Source organism: Ailuropoda melanoleuca, chromosome 3 (genome assembly GCF_002007445.2).
Source record: "Ailuropoda melanoleuca isolate Jingjing chromosome 3, ASM200744v2, whole genome shotgun sequence".
Classification (NCBI taxonomy): Eukaryota; Metazoa; Chordata; class Mammalia; order Carnivora; family Ursidae; genus Ailuropoda; species Ailuropoda melanoleuca.
In genome coordinates, this window is record NC_048220.1 from 5,139,268 (window position 1) to 5,159,326 (window position 20,059).

Genomic DNA, 20,059 nt, shown 5'->3' on the forward strand with positions numbered 1-20,059 from the left:
ACCCAACTCTTACCCTACACCCTCACCCCAAATACAACCAGAGACAGTAAACCTGACCTTGGTTGCAATTTCAGTCCCAATCCTAACCCTGACCCTGAGATCCCTATGGGGCATTTTACCACCACTACCCCGCCCCCCCACTCTGGGTCTCTCCCCCTCCTTCCCTCCCTGCGTCCAGTACTAACTAGTTAGGTTCGGTTGTCCTCCTATAGTTCTGCCCAGACCCTGGAGGCCAGACTTCATGGTACTGCCCCTTCCCCTACAGCAGGGCCTCAGGCCTGTCCTTCCCCTCCCACCAAACTGCCACCAGGGTCCCCTCTCAGGGCAGCTAGCTACTCAGTCGACTCATGCATTCCTATTCCTGTTGGACACCTAACTCCCTGAGCCTCAACGTTCTCATCTGCAAAGTGGGAACAAGGACCCCCACTCATGAAACCAGAGACTGCTTGGAGTCCCACCCTAGGGCCCGGCAAGAGGAGTGGGCTCCGTTAACCGTGGGGTCCCTACATCTCTTCATCCCCCGCATCCCCTCAGAGGCTCTCCTCTTCTTCCTCTTCAGGGTCCCAAAGGAGAGGCTGGACGAGACGGCGAGATGGTCAGTATCCAGGGCACTTCGGAGGCCTGGGGCCCCATTCATTCAGGGGCCCTGAAGCCCCTGTCCTGCTCACGGCCAGCAGTGGGGAACCGATGGGCCAGGCCCCCAGTCCTGTTTCCCCGGGAGGGCGCCCGCAGCCCACGGCACTGCTTGAGATCCGACACGAAGTGGCCCTGGACGGGGGCGTCAGGCCTAGAAGAGGCAGTGCAACCCTGCCTCCTGCCATCTGGCACTTGGTGTCGCCCTTTATGCAATGAAGATGAGGGGGACACCCAGAAGCAGCCTCCAGTATCCCATTTAATACTTTCTCATCTCGTTGCAGGGCCTGAAGGGACCCCCGGGCCCCAAGGTAAGTGCTTCTCATTCCCTGTCCCCTGCCTCCGGCCTGGGAGGGATGGGCCCCCCCCCCCGCCCCCCCGCCCCGCCACAGGTCATCTGTTCCTTTCCTTCTTCGCCTGCTGAGGGGTGGCGGGGGCAGGGAAGTTGGGGTCTGCCCCGAAGGAGAAGGGCTTTCCTTGCTTTCTCCCTCATCTCAGAAACACCCCCTGAGGCTGGGGCGTCACCTCCCCACTTGCAAGAGCAATGACTTGCCCAGGGTCATTCAGCATGGGGGGAACCCGCTCAGGAGTGGAGTCCAGGACTGTCAGCCCCAGCCACCATCCGCATGTACCCCTCTGAGGGGCCGGGGTCTCCAGGCTGTACCCGGTCATCGGGGCCACTTCTATCAGAGGCCTGGTATCTGGGCCATGCTCTGTGAGCTCTGACCTGTCTCTTGCACCCCCTGCCTCCCCCTCAGGGTGAGCCTGGCATTCCTGGAAAGAAGATGAGGGGGGCCTCCAGGAGGGGTTTCCTGGTGGGGGTGTGGGAAGTGACTGGGGAGATGGGCAGGGGCTCCCCATGGGGCAGGGCTGGGGAGGGGGCTGTCCAGCAGCCACAGGGAAGTGCTCACCAGATCCAAGCCCTCACTGTGGATGGCTGCTCTGTCCTCTGTCTCTGAAGCCCGGGGCTCGTTCATTCACTCACTTATTCGCTCGTTCTTTCCTTTCTGCAAACACAGCAAATTTGTTCCCACCTCAGGGTCCTGGACAGCGGTTCTCAAAGTGTGGTTCTGGGACCAGCAGTATCAGCATGGCTGGGGGCTCCTTAGACAGGCACATGTGGGGGCCGACCTCAGACCCACCTAGTCAGAGACACTAGGGGTGGGCCACTGGGATGTTGTGATTTATAATAAATCTGTCCTCCAGGTTTCTGGACCAGAGCTCCTAAAACCCTTGGAATATCCCGAATGATGAAACTATTCTGAAGGTGTTTATTGTTATGTTAATGAGGCGACTTTGGGCCCCTCCCCTTCTGAGGATGGGAGCTGGTTGCCAGGAGAACCAACCACGTGATTGGAGGGTTGGACCTTTCAGTCCTGGTCCCCAGCCTTCCAGGGAGGGGAGAGGGGCTGGAGGTTGAACCCATCTCACCAGTGGCCAGTGATTTCATCACTCACGCCTGTGTCAAGATGCCTCCATAAACCCAAAAGGATGGGGTTCTGAGAGCGTCCGGGGTGGTGAGCACAGGGAGATTCGGGGAGAGCGGCGCTTCTGGAGAGGTCGCGGAGGCTCCGCGCCCCTTCCCCACACCTTTCCCTAAGCACCTCTTCCATCCAGCTGTTCCTGAGTTCTGTCCTTTATAATAAACTGGGAATCTAGTAAGTAGAGTGTTTCCCTGAGTTCTGTGAGCCGCTCTTCTAGCAAGTTAATGGAACCCAAGGAGGAGGTGGTGGGAATCTTCAGTCTATGGCAGGTTCGTCTGAAACCNCATGGGGGGGGGGGGGGGAGTCTTGTAGGACCGGGCCCCTAACCCATGGGGTCCCACGCTCTTTCCAGGTAGACAAGTATCAGAATTGGGTTGAATTGTAGGACACCTGGCTGGTGGTGGGGAATCACCTGGGGGTGTGGACACACCCCACCCCTGCCAGACTTGGTGACCAGAACTTTTATTTTTTTATTCATTTTTTTTAAAGATTTTATTTATTTATTTGAGACATATTGAGAGAGCATGAGAGTGCACACGCACACAAGTGGGGGAGGGGCAGAGGGAGACGCAGACTCCCCACTGAGCGGGAAGCCTGACTTTGGGCTCGATCCCAGGACCCTGAGATCATGACCCAAGCTGAAGGCAGACACTTAACCAACTGAGCCACCCAGGTACCCCTGGTGACCAGCACTTGTAGCCGTGGTCTATCCAGAAGCCCCCAGGGGTGTTGCTGGGATACTCTCAAGTTTGGAAACCACCCCTTCCCTTGCCAGTTCTCCAACAAGCTGTTCCCTCCCCCAGGTGACCGTCCCTCCGAGTCCCTCCATCCCACCACCCTCTTCCACTCTCTTCCCAGCACTGTTTCCACCTCCTGGCCTGGCTCCATGTGTTTATCTGGATATTTCTTTGCCCTCAGGCCCCTCTCTCCCCCACTGAGCAGGGACCCTTCCTGCCGGGCCCACAGACAGCGCTCCCATGATACGTGCTGACTGAAGGAACCAGTCCCCTCTCCTCCACCTGCCCCACCCCTTCCATCAGTGTGCACCTGCTAACCATGCTCTGGGCTGGCCCTGGGGGACCTGCCCCACCCCTGTCCCGACCTGGTGTGACCAGCGCTGACGCCTGCACAGGGCTGGAGTGCAGGGGAGCACAGGGTGGGGGAGACGGTCACAGCCAGTATCCCGGGCCTGAAGGCTGCAGCCTCAACTGCTCTCTCCTCAGGGGGATGACGGGACGCCAAGCCAGCCAGGGCTCCCTGGACCCCCAGGCCCCAAGGTAGGTACCTGTGCCTCCCCCAGAGGACCCCTGCCTCCCACTTCCCTTGGCTCCCATCGGTCTGGTGAGGCCCCCAGCTGGCCCTTTCACAGAGCGGGGGCACGTGCTGACGCCCAGGGCAGGCCCAAGAGAGACAGCGGGAAGGCCCCAGGCCCCACTTGCCACGGGACAGAGCATCCCATCCAGCCATTTGTCTCCCCGCACACCCTCAGGCCCTCCTAGTTCCCATCTCAGGGGGCCCCCACTCTATCCTGTCCCTAGGCTAGGACCAGGGTATCATCCTTGCGCCCCCACACCATGGAGACGGCCAGCCTGCCTCCAAAATGTCTCCTGAGGCCCTGAGCGGCCCTAACTATGTGCCAAGACCCAGAAGGGAGGAGGTGGCGTGGTCCGGAATCCCCAGGGCCTGGCGGGGGGCGGGGGGAGTCCTGAGGCCCATCTCCTCTCAACCCCTGGGGGTTTCAGGCATGTCCCCCCAGGAATCTCTCAAAGCCATCAGGCCCAGGCAGCCCCTGGCGCTCACTCACTGTGAATGTCTCTGTTGCAGGGCGAGCCAGGGAACGTGGGGCCTCGAGGAGAAAATGGTGTGGACGGCGCCCCAGGGCCAAAGGTGCCTTACAACGAGAGGCTCAGACCAGTGCCCCCATCCTGGGGTGATATGGCTTCGCCTCCATTTGCGCTTTTAACTGGGGAGTCCTGGGAGGGCATGGGCCCTGGGGTCTCGTTCCACAGGCCGTCAGAGGCTGGCCCCGGGGGTGGGGGGGGTGGCCACGGGTTTGGGTAAGTGGCAAGCCTCCACCAAGCTCAGCCATGTGGCTAAGTCGTCTTGCAGCCAGCAAAGCCCAGGTCTCCCTCGGTGGCCCATCTCTACACACTGTGGGGCCCAAGGAGGCTCCTGTAGGCCGTCCTTCCAGGAGCCCAATTCCTGGGGTGCCGACCGAGTACATTAGTCCCTTGGGGCTCCAGCACATGGGCCCTGAGCTTTCTGGTGACAAGAAGACTGGAGGGGCATGGGGCGGCCATGTGCACACAGCGACAACCTCACGTCTCCACAGGGAGAGCCTGGCCAGCGAGGTGCGGATGGAGCCTCGGGACTGCGGGTGAGTCCCCCCTCTGACCACACCGAGGGGACCCAGGGGCCCGGGTTCTTCAGAAGCGCCCATCCCCTGGAGATCTCAGAGGAGCAGCAGAGCTCCAGGAAATGGGAGTCTTTTTTTTTTAATTAATAATTCATTAGTGATTTTTTAAATTTTAATCTCACAGTACATGCTTTTGGTAAAACGTTCAAATACGCATGTTTTTTGTGCAAACAAGGCCTCCCCAGGTGAGTGTCTGCCGTCCTAGAGTCTTGTCTTCTCATATTCAAGCACAGCCCTTCAGTGCATCACCTAGGGGGGACTCTCCCCCTGCAGGGTGCCTTGCCCCACTTTGAGGCTCGTCCCCATCTCAGACGCATAGCCTCCCTGGCTGGTCTCCAATTTTTTGTGACCAGCCGCTATCAACCCACTTTTAAGTCAACATCTGGGATCCTGTTCTCTGCTCCGTGGCCTCCAGCAATCACGCGCCCTCATGCCCCCGGAGGCTGCTTTCCTCCTCCGAGAAAACAAGGCTAAGCCCACAGCCTGGTCACGCAGGTGGCGGGGCTGGATTAGGTGCTGAGTGTGGGATTCTGTGCGAACCACACAGCTGCGAACAGGCCGTGACCACGGAGGCTGCTGGCAAGTGAGGCCCCCGCCCGGGTCCCTAAGCCCTCTGCAAGGGGCCGGCCCCAGACCTGACCAAAGCGCTGCTGGTCCTCACTGTGGGCCCAGCAGAGAGCCGCCTGGGGCGGAGGGAGGTTCGGAGTGGAAGGGCAGGCCCAGCAGCAGAACTCGAGTGGGTGTGGAGACGTGCGGCCGCAGACAGTTGTATGCACACGCAAGCGTGCACGCCTGGGTGGACGTGTGCTCGTTACAAATGCACAGCTTGCACAGCCCCTGCCAGAGCCTGGAGACAGAGGCCCGAGGGTGAGATCCAGCTGGCATAGCTGAAATTGGTCTACACTGTGGCTGGGCATTTGGGGAAGTGTGTTGATTTTTGCATGTTTGTTTGCCGACATTTAAAAATCGGAAGAACTTCACATCAAAATGAGTCCTTTTATTTTCCCTGGAGAGCTCTGGGTTAAGACCTCCGAGGACTTCAATTCCCACCCAATGGCAGCCGGACCGGGCACGTTCCTCCATTGGCTCCAGGCCCGCGCCTTCCCTCCCGACACCTGCTACCCACCCCTTGCAGCGTTTTCTCAGGGAACGGGGTGCCCATGGCCACGTAGATGCTAGAGGATGAGCTCGCGGGGGTCCCATCAGGTTACCGCTGAGTCAGCACATGGCACACGGACCTCCCTCCACGTGGACCAGGTTCCTAGGGTCCCTGGTTGAGACAGAGACAAGAGGGCCAAGGCTCTGCACTGAAATTCTTAACTCTTCCTCTGCCTCAGGGTCCCCAGGGCCTCAAGGGCGAGCAAGGAGACACAGTGGTGATTGACTACGACGGCAGGATCCTGGATGCCCTCAGGGTAGGTTCCTGGCAGGACCAGGACACATCCTGGGTCTTGTCCTGAGGAGACAACCACATACTTTGCGTATCAATCCTGCATTTCTTTCCACAAGGGACAGAGGGCAGCTTAGCACGAAGACCCCAGCTTCACCAGGTGCGCCTGATGAGGAAATCAGGGCTGTGCTGAGCCCCCCACAATGCTAAGAGCTGCTGCGAACATGGCTTATGTGGCCCCGAGCTCCCCGGAGGCCAAAGCAAAAAGGGAAGCTCCCTGCTCAGGGGCAGGAGGCAGAGCCTTTCCTGATGCCCGGTCCCGGCAGGGCCTCCTGGCACCTTCCTGGGGAACACAGGCTGGACGGCTAGGTCTCCTGGTAGCTGTTGGGGATGGATGCCAGCGGCCAGGCCTGCTGCCAAGGAGCCTCAGGAGATGCGCGGCCACTGAGCCCTGCCCGGTGGCCAACAGACTTGGGACCCATCACCAGTGGAGAGAGGGGTTGGGTCCAGCTGCTCGCAGCTCCCAGGGAAGGGAGCTCAGGAAGGGGAGGGGCAGGCATCAGAGACCAGACTGGACCTCGGCACCTGACCCCACCAGAGCTCCATTCCAGTTCTCTCCCATGGGCCTCGGGGAAGTACAGGCTGACGGTAACTGTGGCCCACTCCGGGCCCGCACAGTGTGCTGTGGTGTGGTGTGGGCCAAGGGCACGCACAGACATGGCGTGTCCAGGCCCCTGCTTGGAGAAGCAGCCTGAGTGCGGGGAGGCGGGAGGTAGATTCTAGATGCCAGACTGGAATGATGCCTCCAGCTGCTGGGCAGTGAGCTGCCGAAGTTGGCTCTTGATCCGGGGAGTGCTATTGTGGGAACGCTAGCTGAGGAATGGCATGGAAGGTGTGGGGACAGCTGGAGGCAGAGAGGCCACGGTGGGGTGTGGGTGGGCTCCGGGCCTGGGGGTGGGGGGGATGGAGGAAGATAGGAGGACCAGAGAGGTCTCAGTGGAGGTGCCGGCAAGGAGGGGCAGGTTGCTGGGCTGAGGGGCTGGGCAGGTGCGGCCTTGAAGAGGAGACATGAGTCTGGAGGATGACGATGAGCCACGGTGGGCAGGTGGCCTGTGAGAAGCCTGGGCCGGAGCGGGAGCTTGGGAGCAGGGTCCTACCTGGAGACGCTGCAGGCGCCGTCCCTTACTCATGCGACCCAGGACTCTCCAGCACTTGCAGACTGCAAGCTGCAGAGCCGATGGGCAGAGAGCTCATGGAGGGACAGGAAGGGCAGTGCTGGGCCACTGTCAGTGATAACATTTTTGGCTGGCCTTGAACACCAACGGGGGATTTATGCTGGCTGCAAGGGGCCATAGGGAGCCATTGTAGGCTCTTGAGCAGTGGAGTGTTGTGAAGAAATCTATGTTTGGGGGATACTAGCTCTGAAGGCAGAGGGATTCTGGACCCACTGTGGCAGTGGGCACCGTGGGATCCCACCCAGTCCCTGGTGCCCCCTCCCTGCCCCCCACAAGATAAGAGGGCCTGCCTGACCTTACTGGGCGGGAAGCAAGCTATGAGACCCTTTTGCAGGCCAACCGGACAGAGCCCCGGCCCCTGGGGGGAAAGGGTGAGCCAGCAATGCAGGGGAGGACCTGAATAAACACTGACCAGCTTGACTTCCACATACAGGGTCCTCCCGGGCCACAGGGGCCCCCAGGGCCACCAGGGATCCCCGGAGCCAAGGTGAGTTCACCGGCCCGTTGTGTGGCCCCCTCCAAGCCCCTTAACTCCAGCACCCACTTCCCCTCTCCTCCCTGTTATGCTCACTCAGCTTCTTTCCTGGCATCCCGGCCCACCTTCTGGGGGCTCAAAGTGGCCTTGGTCCTTCCTAACCAAGCTGGATGCCTTCCTTGTGGCCCTAGCTCCTCCCTGGAAGCCCCATTCACATGCGTAAACCCTCAGGATGTCCCCAGGTCCCATAAATGACAGACAGCCATCCTGATGGCCCGAACACATTATTTACCCTCTTGCCTGACTGGCTCAGGAGAAAGAGCCCAGACTCGGAAATCAGGCGAGATCTGGTCCCAGCCATCTCCCTGGGCTGTGTGGCCTGCAGTGAGTCATTGAATCCCCTGGAGCCTCAGTTTCCAAAGCTGTAACCTCCCAGACTATAGATTCTAGCCCTGGTCTGCATCTGCCAGGAGGAGCCAAGGAGGAGGTCGGTGCCGGCATGGGGCTGGGCACCCAGTGGGCACCTTCCAGACCCAACCCACTTTAGGGACTTGACCCAGGGACGTTGTACTGATCGGAGGGAGGGAGCCCAGCCACAAGGCCCTCTCAGGGACGACAGGACACCATAACCTCCCTTGCTTTCTGTTCCCTTCCAGGGCGAGCTGGGATTGCCTGGTGCCCCAGGAATCGATGGAGAGAAGGTCTCTGGGCCTTTCATTTGCTTGGCGATACTGGTGCCCAGTCCCACTCCCTCCACCCCTTCCACGCCAGCCCACCCTGCACCCCTGTCTTCATCCAGGCCCCTCGGTGCATTCACCACCTGGGCCAGAGGCAGGGACCCACAATGAAGAAGTGGGGGTGGGGGTGGGGGTCTGGCCCTACCAGGATAAGCTCTGGGGACCCTCTGGGGTGGGGGAAGGGAGCATGCCTGCTGAGTTCCACCAATCCCTTGTTCTTGTGGCTCACAGGGTCCCAAAGGAGCTAAAGGAGACCCAGGAGAGGCTGGGCCGACAGGACCCAAAGGGGAGGCAGGCGAGATGGGCCTGTCGGGCCTCCCGGTAGGTGGCTGCATGGGGCCTGCCTTACTCTGCCCATGTGGGGTTCCAAGGCCAATGTGTGCCTACCACAGCAGCTGTGGGGGAGGGGAGCACTGCTGGGGCCCTGCCAACTCCACCCAGCCCTGGGGACACCAAGCCTTTGAGCCTTTGAAAGGAAGCTCTGACTCAGCCCAGGCTGCTTGGACTCTCTGAGCCTCCCCCCTACCCTCTTCCTCCTCCGTCGGAGGACCTACCGCCTGCCTCCCAAGGCCCCCGCAAAGGTGGAACGGAGCTGGCAGGTGGTTAGAGCCCACTCTGACCGCTCAAGTTTGAGTCCTGCTCTGTCTCCTGCTGACTCTGGAACCCTGCAAGCCAGTGTCCTGACCTCCCTGGGCCTCGGTTTCCTCACCTCTAAAATGGGGATGATAATCTCCCACTCATGAGGGCCTGCAGGACAGGGCTGAGAGCGATGGCTGGCCACGTGATAAACACCCACCGTCACAGTCATTGTGGCCAGATGGGGAGAGCTGTGGGTCCAAGCAGCCAGCAGGTGCCCCCTCTTCTCATCTGGTGTCCATCCGTGGGGCTCCCTCCGCTAGAGAGCTCTTTGCTTCCAGAGCCCCTGGGTGCCCCCCTGCCCCACAGGAGATAATTTGTACCGCGGTCAATGTGCTCTCCAAACACCCACCTGCTGGGCACCCGGAGCGTGTCACCAGTTTAGGGGAAACCGCTTCAAGCTGCCAATGCCAACTCATCGCTGCAGCTGGAGGCCTCACGGGAAGGAAGGGGAGGTGCTGACCACCGTGGGTGGTGGGTCTGGGGATGGGCAGAGAGGGCTGAAGGCCATCGTATCTGCAGGGCACCGATGGCCCCAAGGGGGAGAAGGGAGAGTCGGCATCTGACAGCCTACGGGAGAGCCTGGTAAGAGGGGCTGCTGAGGACCAAGGTCTCCCCTCAATGCCCGGCCCAGGCCAGCTGGGGCCCTGAACCTTGGGACAGAAAGGCCACCTGGCCCGCCCAAACCCAGGGCAGCGAGGGATGGGGCGGCGGTGGGGGAGGGCGCCTCGGGCTGTGTCCTCCAACTGAGGCCCATCTGAGAATCCCAGAGGCCAGCCCCTGGGCCCCCCACCAGGCAGTGTCCTCCTGGAGGCAGGAAGGAGACTCGGCCCAGTGGCTCAGGGTCCAGCCCCCCCAGGAGAGCTCATCCGATGTCCGGTACGTTCAAGCGTGAGCAAGCAACGTATGATGGGGCGGGGGTGACTAACCCACCTCTGACTGCTTCCTAGGCCCAGATCATAGTGGCGCCGGGGCCCCCCGGCCCCCCTGGTCCCCCAGGCCCCATGGTAAGAACATTTGGCGTGAAATAGCTGAGATACACAGAGGGTGGTGAGCCCAGACCTGGAGCTGTGACCCAGGTGGGGGGACAGGACTTCCGGTGCGGAGGGGGCACATCAGGCAATAGGGCAGAGCCTGGGTCTGGGAGGCTGCAGAGGTCAGGGCCACGGGGCCAGTGAGCAGCCTAGAAGCCTTTGTGACCGCTCTTCTCCTCCTGCAGGGCCTTCAGGGAATCCAGGGTCCCAAGGTGAGTTCCAGGGCCTGGGTGGAAACCCCTCTCCTCACTGCAGACTCCCAGCCTGGAGAGTTCCAGAAAGCCTTGCTAATGGGCAGTGAGGGCCCCACACTTGGCCCCAGACCAGCTCGGCCTTGTCCCAGGGCCTGACCATTCTGAATCCCCTGGAGTGCAACCTCCCTGATGTCCTCGGAGCTCGTGCCCCCAAAGCCCACACTGGGACACTGTTCTTTCGCCTTGTCCCTCTGCCCGAGCCCTCGTCTGCTGCCTCTGCCTCCTCGGGCCACGCTCCCCTTCCTTGCACGCTTCCCCCCACACCCCCCATGCACACATCTGTCTCTCAAGTGCCCACAGCCTGGACATGATGTCTTGGGTTCAGTGTCTATTTCATAATGTCATGTTCTCTGCTCTCGAATTAAAACTGTGAGTGTGGCCTACCCGTGTGCCCCGCGTGGGGGAGGCCAGCTGGCCTCACTGCTTGCTAGGCCTGGTTTCTCTCTCACTCACTCTGGGGGAGGGCACCTCTCTGATTCTCCAGCCCAGAGGCCAGCGGGACGCGGTCATGAATCCCACAGCTGCGCCCCAGGGGCCGAGCATGTGGCCCAAGCAGATGTGCTGCTGCTCCTGGTTCTGTTTGGTCCCACGGCCTCCCCAGATCGTGTTTAGATGAGGCAGCTGCTGTCAGGGACGAGGTCCAAGGCTGGGGCTCAGAAGCCCGACTGGTCCTCAGCTGTGCGGCTTCTTGGCTGTGCAGCTGGACCTGTCCCTGCCCCCCTCTCTGCCTCTCTTTACTCATCTACGAAATGGGTGTGAGGGAGCCCATAGGTGGGCTCTGGTTACTGTTTGCCCTGGAAGGAAGCCGGGGTCAAGCCCGTGAGAGCCTGGCGTCTGTTCCTCTGCTCTGCAAACCCCAGCTCACACTCAGGCCCCCAGCTTTCCTGTCCTGCTGTCTGTCTGAGCCCTGGCCCCTGACCCATGTCTCCTCTTGGCTTCCAGGGCTTGGACGGAGCAAAGGGAGAGAAGGGTGTGTCGGGTGAGAGAGGCCCCAGCGGCCCACCTGTGAGTGTCTTGAGACTTGTTTATCCCTCCGGGGCACTAATTCCTGTACCTGTCATGCCTCTTGACCCATTCCTTTTCCACCCAGGGGCCAGCTGGCCCGCCAGGCCTCATCGGGCTGCCAGGAACCAAAGGAGAGAAGGTAATGACCTTCCTTTAATGCCCCCCAAGTATGGCCACACGTTCACACCTCCACTCGGCCTTGGGGACTCAACCCCCTGCACCACACCATCCCAGAGCCAGAAATCAGGCTTGTGGACAACTTACAAGGCTGAGTGTCCCAGCAGTAGTGCTCCCGGCACCCCCTCCCCAGCCCCTCACATGTCCTTTTTGTCTCTCCTCAGGGAAGACCCGGGGAGCCAGGACTAGACGTAAGTATCTCATGATTCACCGTGATCAGCCTCCTCCTGCATGTAGCTTCTGCCCTTGTGCTGGCCGTACAGTAATCCCATCTGCGGGGCTTGGACGTGACCCCCTTCCCCAGGCCTGGGACTGGGGGACTGAGAACTGACTGGTTCCCCCTGTGTCCCCAGTGCCAAGTCTGGTTCACAGCCCAGAGTAGGTATTCGATGGGTGGATGGATGGATGTTGGATGGATGGATGATGGATGGATGGAAGATGGGTGGATGGATGATGGATGGATGGATGGTGGATGGATGGATGGATGATGGGTGGATGGATGGTGGATGGAAGATGGGTGGATGGATGGATGAATGGTGAATNGATGGATGGATGGATGGATGAATGGTGAATGGATGGATGGTGGGTGGATGGATGAACGGTGGATAGATGGAGGGTGGATGGATGGTGGGTGGATGGATGGTGGGTGGATGGGTGATGGATGGATGATGCATGGATGGGTAGCAAATGGATGGGTGGTGGATAACTGGATGGAAGGGTGATGCATGCATTAGAACAGGAAGGTGAGGAGAGCAGTGTTGCATATCCTAGTGAGATGAGGAAGCTTCAGCTAGGACATTACTGTGGGAAGGAGAGGAGAAGAAATATTAGCCCAAAGTTGATTGGATCAAGTGTCTTGGGGTTGCCAGCAACAGAAAACAGTTCAAACTGGCGTAGGCTGACTCCTAACTGAAAAATCCAGAGGGACAATGCACAATGCACACAGCCCAGCCTCTCGAGCTTTCTTGTCTGTGCTGCCGCTGTGGGGGTGTCATTTCAAGTTACGTGCGGTGATGGGATGGAGACATTAGCCCCAGACCAAACCCTGCAGAAAGACTGTGTGCTTCACTCTCTCTTCTTTTAGAAAAGTCTCATCAGTTCTCACTGGCCCCACTTGGGTCCGTGCTGAAACCTGACTTAGCCCTAAGAAACGCAGTGCCCTGATTGGCTGGGCCTCACATGCTCCCTCCCGCAGCAGGAGTGGAGTCAGTGGATTATAAGAAGGGAGGGTGGTCCCCAGGAAAATCCGGCAGCTATACAAGGGGAAAGGTGACCAGAATCAGGGCTGCAGGGACTCTGGTGACTGCCCCGGACTTGAAAAGAGAACGTCCCCTTGGAGAGCAGCTGTAGACACACAGAGTTTCTGATTGGGAGGACAGTGCTCCCTCCCTGAGATGGGTCCAGAGAAGAAGCCAATGCTGAATCCTGTTCAGGCTCTGGACCCAGCGAGGTCACGGAGTGTGGCCTCGGCGGCCTTCATGGCTCAGAGAAGCATCTCAAAGCCATGCCCACCCACTCTACCTGGTAAGCCGCTGGCCCCAGGCCCACTCCACCGAGACCAGCCGCCGTGGAGAATCTATCAGGAGCCTCCCTGACCTCACACCCGGATAGGACAGCCCCTCTCCCCAGGACCCCGTGGCATCTGGTTCATCCCAGGTCACTGAGCATTGACCATCATCTTCTATGCCCTCTATGCCCTCTATGCCTTCTATGCCCTCTTGCCTGTCATGTTAGATCGTGTCCCATTTGTCCCTGCGGGGTTTTAATTTATGAAGGTGACCGAGTGATGACCCAGAGAGGTCAATGTCATTGAAGGAAGAGTGGGTTACTTAGGTTTCCCGAGGGAAGGGCTCACCTCGCTATGCAAGGCCCCGTGGGGAAGCACCAGGTTTGGTTGGGGAGAGAAAAGGAGTGGGGGGGCAGAGCTTTTATGGGGGTTCCCTCGGGAAAGGCAGGCCGGGCACAGGAAACAGCTGAGGACGGGCGAGTATGAACAATGCAGGCGGCCTCCGGGCTGGAGGGGAAGCCCAGGCTTCCTGGTATCTAGCCTGGGGATGATTCCAGGCAGGGGAAGTATCAGCTCCTGCGTGAAAGGCAGATAAAGGGGGTGATGGGGGAATGTTGGTTTACATATGAAATGAGCTCCCAGACCAGCCCTTTGCTGCCCCCAAGAGCGGGCACGAGGGAGGGGCAGCCTGTCCCTGGCCAGCAAGTTCTTTAAGATGTCAAAACATCTGAAGATACAGAAAATAAAAAGGGGGAGAGGCAAGACACATCAAATCCGTTTCTCCTGTCCTCGGTATCCAGCCCACAATGTGGTTCCTAGTGGATGCTTAGAAATGTTGGTTTCATGAGTGGATGGACAAATGGACGAACGGACGGATGGATGGATGGGCGGGTAAGGGCATAAAAGATTAAGCCAAAGGCAGAGACCAGAGGTCGGCATTTCTCAGTCTGGCAAAGACAGTGACACAAACGTCCACGAGTTTCCTGGGTCTCTGTCCCTGGCCTCACTTGGGCCAGCGCCAGCTGCAGAGGACAGGGACATGAGAGAAAGCCCCTCACCAGCGGCTCTGCGTGAGGGCATCCGTCCAGAGAACCCGGTGCTGTTCTCCCATGGAGGAAGCAGTGCCGGTGTCCTGAATGCGTGCTTGTCTCTAAACCAGCCTTGCACCCAGCCAACATGTCACCTAGGAGCTGGAGCGAGGCCAGTTCATACTGCGCAGCTAGGCATGGGGGCGGGGCAGTGATGGGGGGCGGGACCCCGAGGAGAGAAAGGTGACCGGAGCGAACGTGGAGAGAAGGTGGGGAGCAGGGGGAGAGAAAGGGGGGCAGCAGGAGAGGGGCAGGGGGAGGCTGGGATGGATGGGGGGCAGCAGGACGGGGGGGCTGCCAGCTGGAGGCCCATCCCTCTGAGAGGTGGAAAAGGGGTCCTGGGCCTGGCAGCCATGACCATCCCCTTATTTCCCTCCTTGTGCAGGGGGAGCGAGGTGTCCCAGGCCGGAAAGGTGTGAAGGGCCAGAAGGGCGAGCCGGGACCGCCGGGCTTGGACCAGCCATGTCCTGTGGTACGTGTGGGAGCAGAGTGGGAGCCCCAGCCCAGGTCTTCGCCGCCTCAGGCCGGGCTCAGGCCAGTCTTGTCTGTCCTCAGAGCTCACTTGCAGCTTCCAGAGACCCCCATGGCTGTCCCTGCCATTGCGGAGGCTCCCCTCGTTCTGGTCCTGACTCCCCTCCATGGGCATGGCTCAGGGGGACCCACCCGCCATCCACAGACGTGGAGGCCAGCCCCAGGGCAGAGTCTTTGCCTGTGTCACCGCCCCTCTTCTCAGTTTCCTTGGCCCTAAAGGGGTTAGGATGCCCTTACCTCTCTGGATGTGGGTCCCAAGGAGGAGGCTTTTGCCGGTGTGGGTGGCCTCCTCTCTGTGCCCCAGAATCCTTCCCTGCTCCCCACACCTTCCTCCTTTCCTTCTCTCGCACATCAGCTCCTGATGGCCCACCGGACCGCGGGCCTGAAGGACCCACGCTTCGGTTCCCTTCCCCGGAGGGCTGGGAGGGTTCACACATTAGACTCTTCCGTGGAGCTGGAAAGACAGAGCAGGGCGTTTCCAAACTGAGACTGAGCAGATAGCCAGACCCGGCCCCCCCAGCCCCGAAGCGTGCCAGCTGCCTTTTAAAAGGGGGATCGGGGTGAGGCACCCCAGAGTCCCGATCCTCTGTTCTTCATTCTCCTCATCCATGCAGTGGGGGTGCTAATCTGTATCCCCAGGTGGCTTGAGGGGTGAATGAGAAAAAGACAAGACGAGCAGAGCGGTAGGCATGCACACAAAATGCGGGGACACCAAGGGGACTCGGTGGCCGAGCCTCACAGCGCCAGGCCCTGGGCCAAGACTTCTGTCCGAGTCATTCAGCCTTTGTCTTTGAAACAGGAGAATCCTAAATGTGGAGGCAAGCGAGGGGCGCCGGGCTTCGGGGGGCCCTGCCCTGTGGTATGAGATCTGGCCTGCTGTGTGCTGTGCTGTGTGCTGGGCTGGGCATTGCGGGCACCTGTGCCCACCGCTCTGACCCCCCTCTCCTCTGTCCTGTCTTCCCTTCCTTCCAGCCCCTCCCTCCCCCTTCCCTTTGGGCCCTGGCCTGCGCCCCTGGGGTGTGCATGGCAGGTCTGGGGGCTGTGCTCCCGTGGGTACTCCAGAGTGAAGTGTTTTCTGCGCCGGGGTTCCCCGGGGACTCTAGGCTGACTGACAGGTCAACCACTGTCCCTCTCCAGCTCCCCCGTGCTCCAGGCTGCCTGAGGCAACCCGCCCCACCCCACCTTGCATCTGAGTGCTGAGCCAGCATCGGCGTTGCTGGTACCCCATACAACCCCCACCCCCCACCCCACTTTCTACCCTGAGAGCCTCGGCCTGCCCCGTCTACTGCTCAGACCCACACAGGGAGCAGGACAGGCCGCAGGGGCACCCTTCTTCCTCGACTGTCCTTCAGACACTCTTAAAGTAACTCCCGAGAGCTCTCAGGCCCCCAGCGTGAGGGGCCAGAGCCAGTGTCAGGAATGTCGATTTCCCGGCCAGCAGATTCCAGCACAGTCCCCAATCCTCCAGTGCCCCCGTTCTGTCCCCTGCTCAAGTGTCCCAACAAACAAAGTCCCGTAGAGGCGCACACAGAGCAAGCACAGTGGGAGGCCCTCCTGTCTCTCTGTAGTGACCCGACTGCCCAGGTGGACAAGCACTGGAGCCCTGCCTCAGTGTGGGGTCCAGTGGCCTCGTGTGGCAGCCCCTGGGGCTACCCTCCTGATCCCCAGGGCAAGAGTGCGTGGAGTACAGGGAGCTGATCAGTCCCCCAGCCCCATCACTGAGACCTTTTTCTTTTCCAGGGCCCCGATGGGCTGCCCGTGCCGGGCTGCTGGCATCAGGTACCCCGCAGGGAAGAGTCTCTAGGACGGGCTGGGAGGAGGGTGACAACGGGGGGCGGGGGGGGGTCCCAGGGCTTGTATCTGCAGGTCCCTACACAGTGCCTTGGTAGCCGGGTTTCCCCATGATGCCAGGACCCTAGTTTTGATTCTCCCATCAGGTGGCTCAAGGCTTGAGGCCATCGTCCTGGGTGATTGGACACAGCCCAACCTGGTGGTCATTCAGGGCTCACTCAGTGCCTGGCCTAGCCAGGGCAAAGCCATCCGCACACCCTGGGACTTTGTCCAAACTGCCCCACTGAGAGGGGGTGGAAGCCGTGGGCCGGGGATGAGAGGACTGGGGGCACGCCTGTTCTGGAAGAAATGGGCAGGACAGGATGCCCAGACCAGGGCAGTACCTCTGGGCCTCCCTCCTCACCTTCCGTCTCTCCCTTCTCTTCCAGTGACCCCCACACCCAGCTCACAGCCTGTACAGATGCGTGTGGACATTTTTAATTTTTGTAAAAAAAACAAAAACAAAAAACAGTAATATATTGATCTTTTTTCATGGGCTGCATCACCTGTGGCCTTATAACATTCAAGAGGGTGCCTGGTCCAGCCCCAGAACGATCAGCATTTGAAGCTGGCAGGACAGCGGCCAGGCCAGTCCAGGGGAACTATGTCCTCGAGAGGCAGCCTGGGACTTGGCTTTCCCGGGAAGGAGACGAGGGTGAAAGCACCTGGCTCAGGAGAGGCTGCAAAGATGCTGGCTTGGGCCCTCAGCCACCTGAATAGCAGAGAGACTGCCCCCCAAAGCTCCGGAGCCCTGGGGCCCGCTCCATCCAGAAAGGCCCAGGGCTGAGACAGTAAATGCAGCTGTCCCAGCCTCTCTGGCCTCTGGACTCAGCCACACCCCTCGGGGCCCCTCTTGCTCCCGGGTTCTCCAGGGCAGGACAAGATTCCCGCCCCGTGCTTGCAGCTGGATGCTGGGAGCTGTGGGGAGCACCCCCAGCGGGTCTAGCTCCCACCGAGTTCAGGAGGCCCCAGGAGCCCAGCCTGCCATGAGAACGTGCGTCCTCTGGCCCAGAAGAGAGGCCTAAGCACCATGACCACCTCCCGTGGACCCAGCTATGAAGAAGCCTCACAATCCCCAGGTGCGGAGGACGGTGGGGCCCAGACGGGAGTGGCTGCTGCTTCCCATGGGTCTCACAGCACCCAGAAGAGGGTCATGATGGGACTTTGCCAGCCCAAGGAGACTGGCCTGCAGCTCAGAGTTTGGGTCTCACTGGCCCCAACCCTTCCACCTGAGAGGACTCTGGCCAGCCTGCCAAACCTGGTCCTTCGGATGAGCTGTGCAGACGAAGAGGGCCCAGTGCCCTGAGGGGAGAGGCTTCCCCACCTCTGACAAGGGTCCCCAGCTGCCACCTCCAGCCTAGCGGCTTGCCTCCCTTCTCTGTATAGATGGATATCGCTGCGTGTAATAAACCCCAATGTGTGTCTGCGTGTGCCTGTCCTGGCAGACTACCCCTGAGCCCCTCTGGGTGGGGAGCGACAGCGGGACACTCCCTGGGTCAGAGCCACCCCAGAAGCCAGAGGAACAAACCGGAGGATTATTCAGGGGGTCAGGGCAAAGATAGGGTTTGGAGTTAGAAAGACAGACCCAAGGCCTGGCCCTGCCACATACCATGGCTGAGCCCTGTGTCCACTCACTCATGCCACAGAGTCCCTATAGGCCCCTCTGATCCAGTGACCAGTGACTGCTGCTTGACAGATCACCCCAAAGCTTACCCTGAAACAGCAACAGTTCTCTCTTACCGTCCTGGGGGTAATGGGCTCAGCCCATTGTCACTCAAGCTCTCCCATGCATGGTGGCCACTGCTGGCTGTCAGCTGGGTCCTCTCTGTGTGGTCTGGGCTTCCTCACAGCAGGGATGCCCACGGTGAGTGTCCCAGGTCACCGGTGGCAAGCTGTGTCCCCTTTTATGGCCAAGCCTCAGAAATCATGTGGCGTCACTTCCTACCAGAATCAGAGGTTCACCCTAATGCAAGGGAAAAGTGTCAACACCGTATTTGAAGGAGAAAATGTGGGATGGTAGATCTCGTCGCAGCCGTTGGTTAGAAAATTCAAACCTGCCACGTCCTCTGTAAAATGGGACAGCGATGCTTGGCCCCTAGGACAACAGGTCAGGCACCAGGAAGTGCTCATGGGTCTGAGTTCCCTCCCTTGTCCCCACTCTAAACCAAGCAAGGGCCACCATCTTGCAGAGAGTTTCTACTTCCCTCATCCCAGCGGGTCCTTACAACGACCCTGAGAGAGGAGCCCAGTGAATGCGCCCATTTCACAGATGACAAAACCAAGCACATCCAGGGTAGTATAGAAAAGAACAGGCCTGCGGTGATGGGGTCTCAGATCTGCTCCCTACGAGGGCTGGCACCTAAGGAGGCCACAGTTTGCCCCCCCGCAGACCAAGCTATGTGTCCTCCTCACTATGCAGAAGAGGCCCAGCCATGTGCTGCTAGGGAGGAGGAAAGTAGCCAGTCCCTGCCTCTGTCTCCCTAAGTTGTTGGCAATGAGTGGCAGGCCATTGCTGCCTGTTGGCCAATTGTGGGGCTCACCGGGGAAGTCAGGAGAGCGGACAGGGACAGAAGCACAGTGGGGCTCTGGTTTCTGATGGAGATCACTGGGTGTCCAAGCATCCTTTGGAGCCCCAGCAGAACCTCACGAACTGAATGTACTCGACAGTTTGTAATCTGCGCCTCCCTCCACGCAGGTGACTCACTGGATCCCATAACCAGTCCTGCGAAGCCCAGGGCCTCTGTGATCCGTGTCCCTGTTTCCGCTTTACATATGAGGGAACTGAGGCTCTTGAGCGGTTTGTCACCTGCCCAGGGATGCGCGGCCAAGACAGGGTGACAGGCAGACTAGGCCCAGGTTCTTGGAGAGCCTCCAGTTTGTCCTTCCAAATTCTTTGGCAGGCCTTGGAGTCTGCCAGGCAGTGTCAAGATGCTGAGTGATGGGCAGGCCGATTCTCCTGGGGGTGGAAACCACATGCTCCCATTTCCCCAGACCTCTGAGTGCCTTTGGCGAGACAAGGCCATGCATGGCCCACTGTTGCCCCCTTGCGGCCTCATACCGTGTATCCTCAGGTCTGCAAATTTCAACCACAACCCCAAAGTACAGCGCCAGCGGGTGGAGATCTCCAAGAGCTTGCACTGGGGGGCAAGAGACTGGAAGAATGAATGATGTGCTTGAGGTCCCCGCTGAGACTTGGGATTTGTTCCCGGCCTCACAGCTGAGCCTCAAGGACCGAGAGCCTCGTGTCTCCCTGCCTCAGACTAACCCCTTCAGAGGCGAGGGAAGCACATATACCAAGCTCCACTGTGAGCCATGGCCGCTAGACTAACCACAAGGATTACTACCCCCTTTTCCAGATGAACTAAGGTGGAAGAGGAGGCTTACCCAGGCCTCCTTCCTCCCGATCCCCAGGATACTGCTAGGAGCACATGGGGTGCTTATGGTTGTCAGAGTGACTGGGGGACACTCCTGGCACTCAAATCCAGATTCAGCCCCTTCCTCCCACCCCCAGCCCTCTAGGCCTCCGGCGGTACCTCGAAGCCCACGCATGAGGTAACGGAGGAATGCTGAGCATGGGGCCAGAGGCAAGGAGTGGGCTTTTCCAAGCAGGAAGATGGCAAAGTTTCC

General features: G+C 59.9%; 1 protein-coding gene across 1 annotated transcript in view; it reads left to right on the forward strand.

Annotated features, from left to right (window-relative positions):
* COL23A1 (collagen type XXIII alpha 1 chain) overlaps positions 1–17,854 on the forward strand; it is a 309,945-nt gene extending 292,091 nt beyond the window's left edge. Inside the window, exons 11-30 of the mRNA XM_034655722.1 lie at positions 560–595; positions 918–944; positions 3,341–3,394; positions 3,942–4,004; positions 4,450–4,494; positions 5,871–5,948; positions 7,592–7,645; positions 8,290–8,334; positions 8,602–8,691; positions 9,529–9,591; positions 9,957–10,013; positions 10,226–10,252; positions 11,237–11,299; positions 11,385–11,438; positions 11,641–11,667; positions 13,411–13,419; positions 14,236–14,280; positions 14,457–14,543; positions 16,343–16,381; positions 16,822–17,854. Of these exons, the coding sequence (XP_034511613.1) occupies positions 560–595; positions 918–944; positions 3,341–3,394; positions 3,942–4,004; positions 4,450–4,494; positions 5,871–5,948; positions 7,592–7,645; positions 8,290–8,334; positions 8,602–8,691; positions 9,529–9,591; positions 9,957–10,013; positions 10,226–10,252; positions 11,237–11,299; positions 11,385–11,438; positions 11,641–11,667; positions 13,411–13,419; positions 14,236–14,280; positions 14,457–14,543; positions 16,343–16,381; positions 16,822–16,824 (966 nt within the window). The 3' untranslated portion in view covers positions 16,825–17,854. The remainder of the gene's footprint in view (positions 1–559; positions 596–917; positions 945–3,340; positions 3,395–3,941; positions 4,005–4,449; positions 4,495–5,870; positions 5,949–7,591; positions 7,646–8,289; positions 8,335–8,601; positions 8,692–9,528; positions 9,592–9,956; positions 10,014–10,225; positions 10,253–11,236; positions 11,300–11,384; positions 11,439–11,640; positions 11,668–13,410; positions 13,420–14,235; positions 14,281–14,456; positions 14,544–16,342; positions 16,382–16,821) is intronic.
* The last annotated feature ends 2,205 nt before the right edge of the window (positions 17,855–20,059 follow it).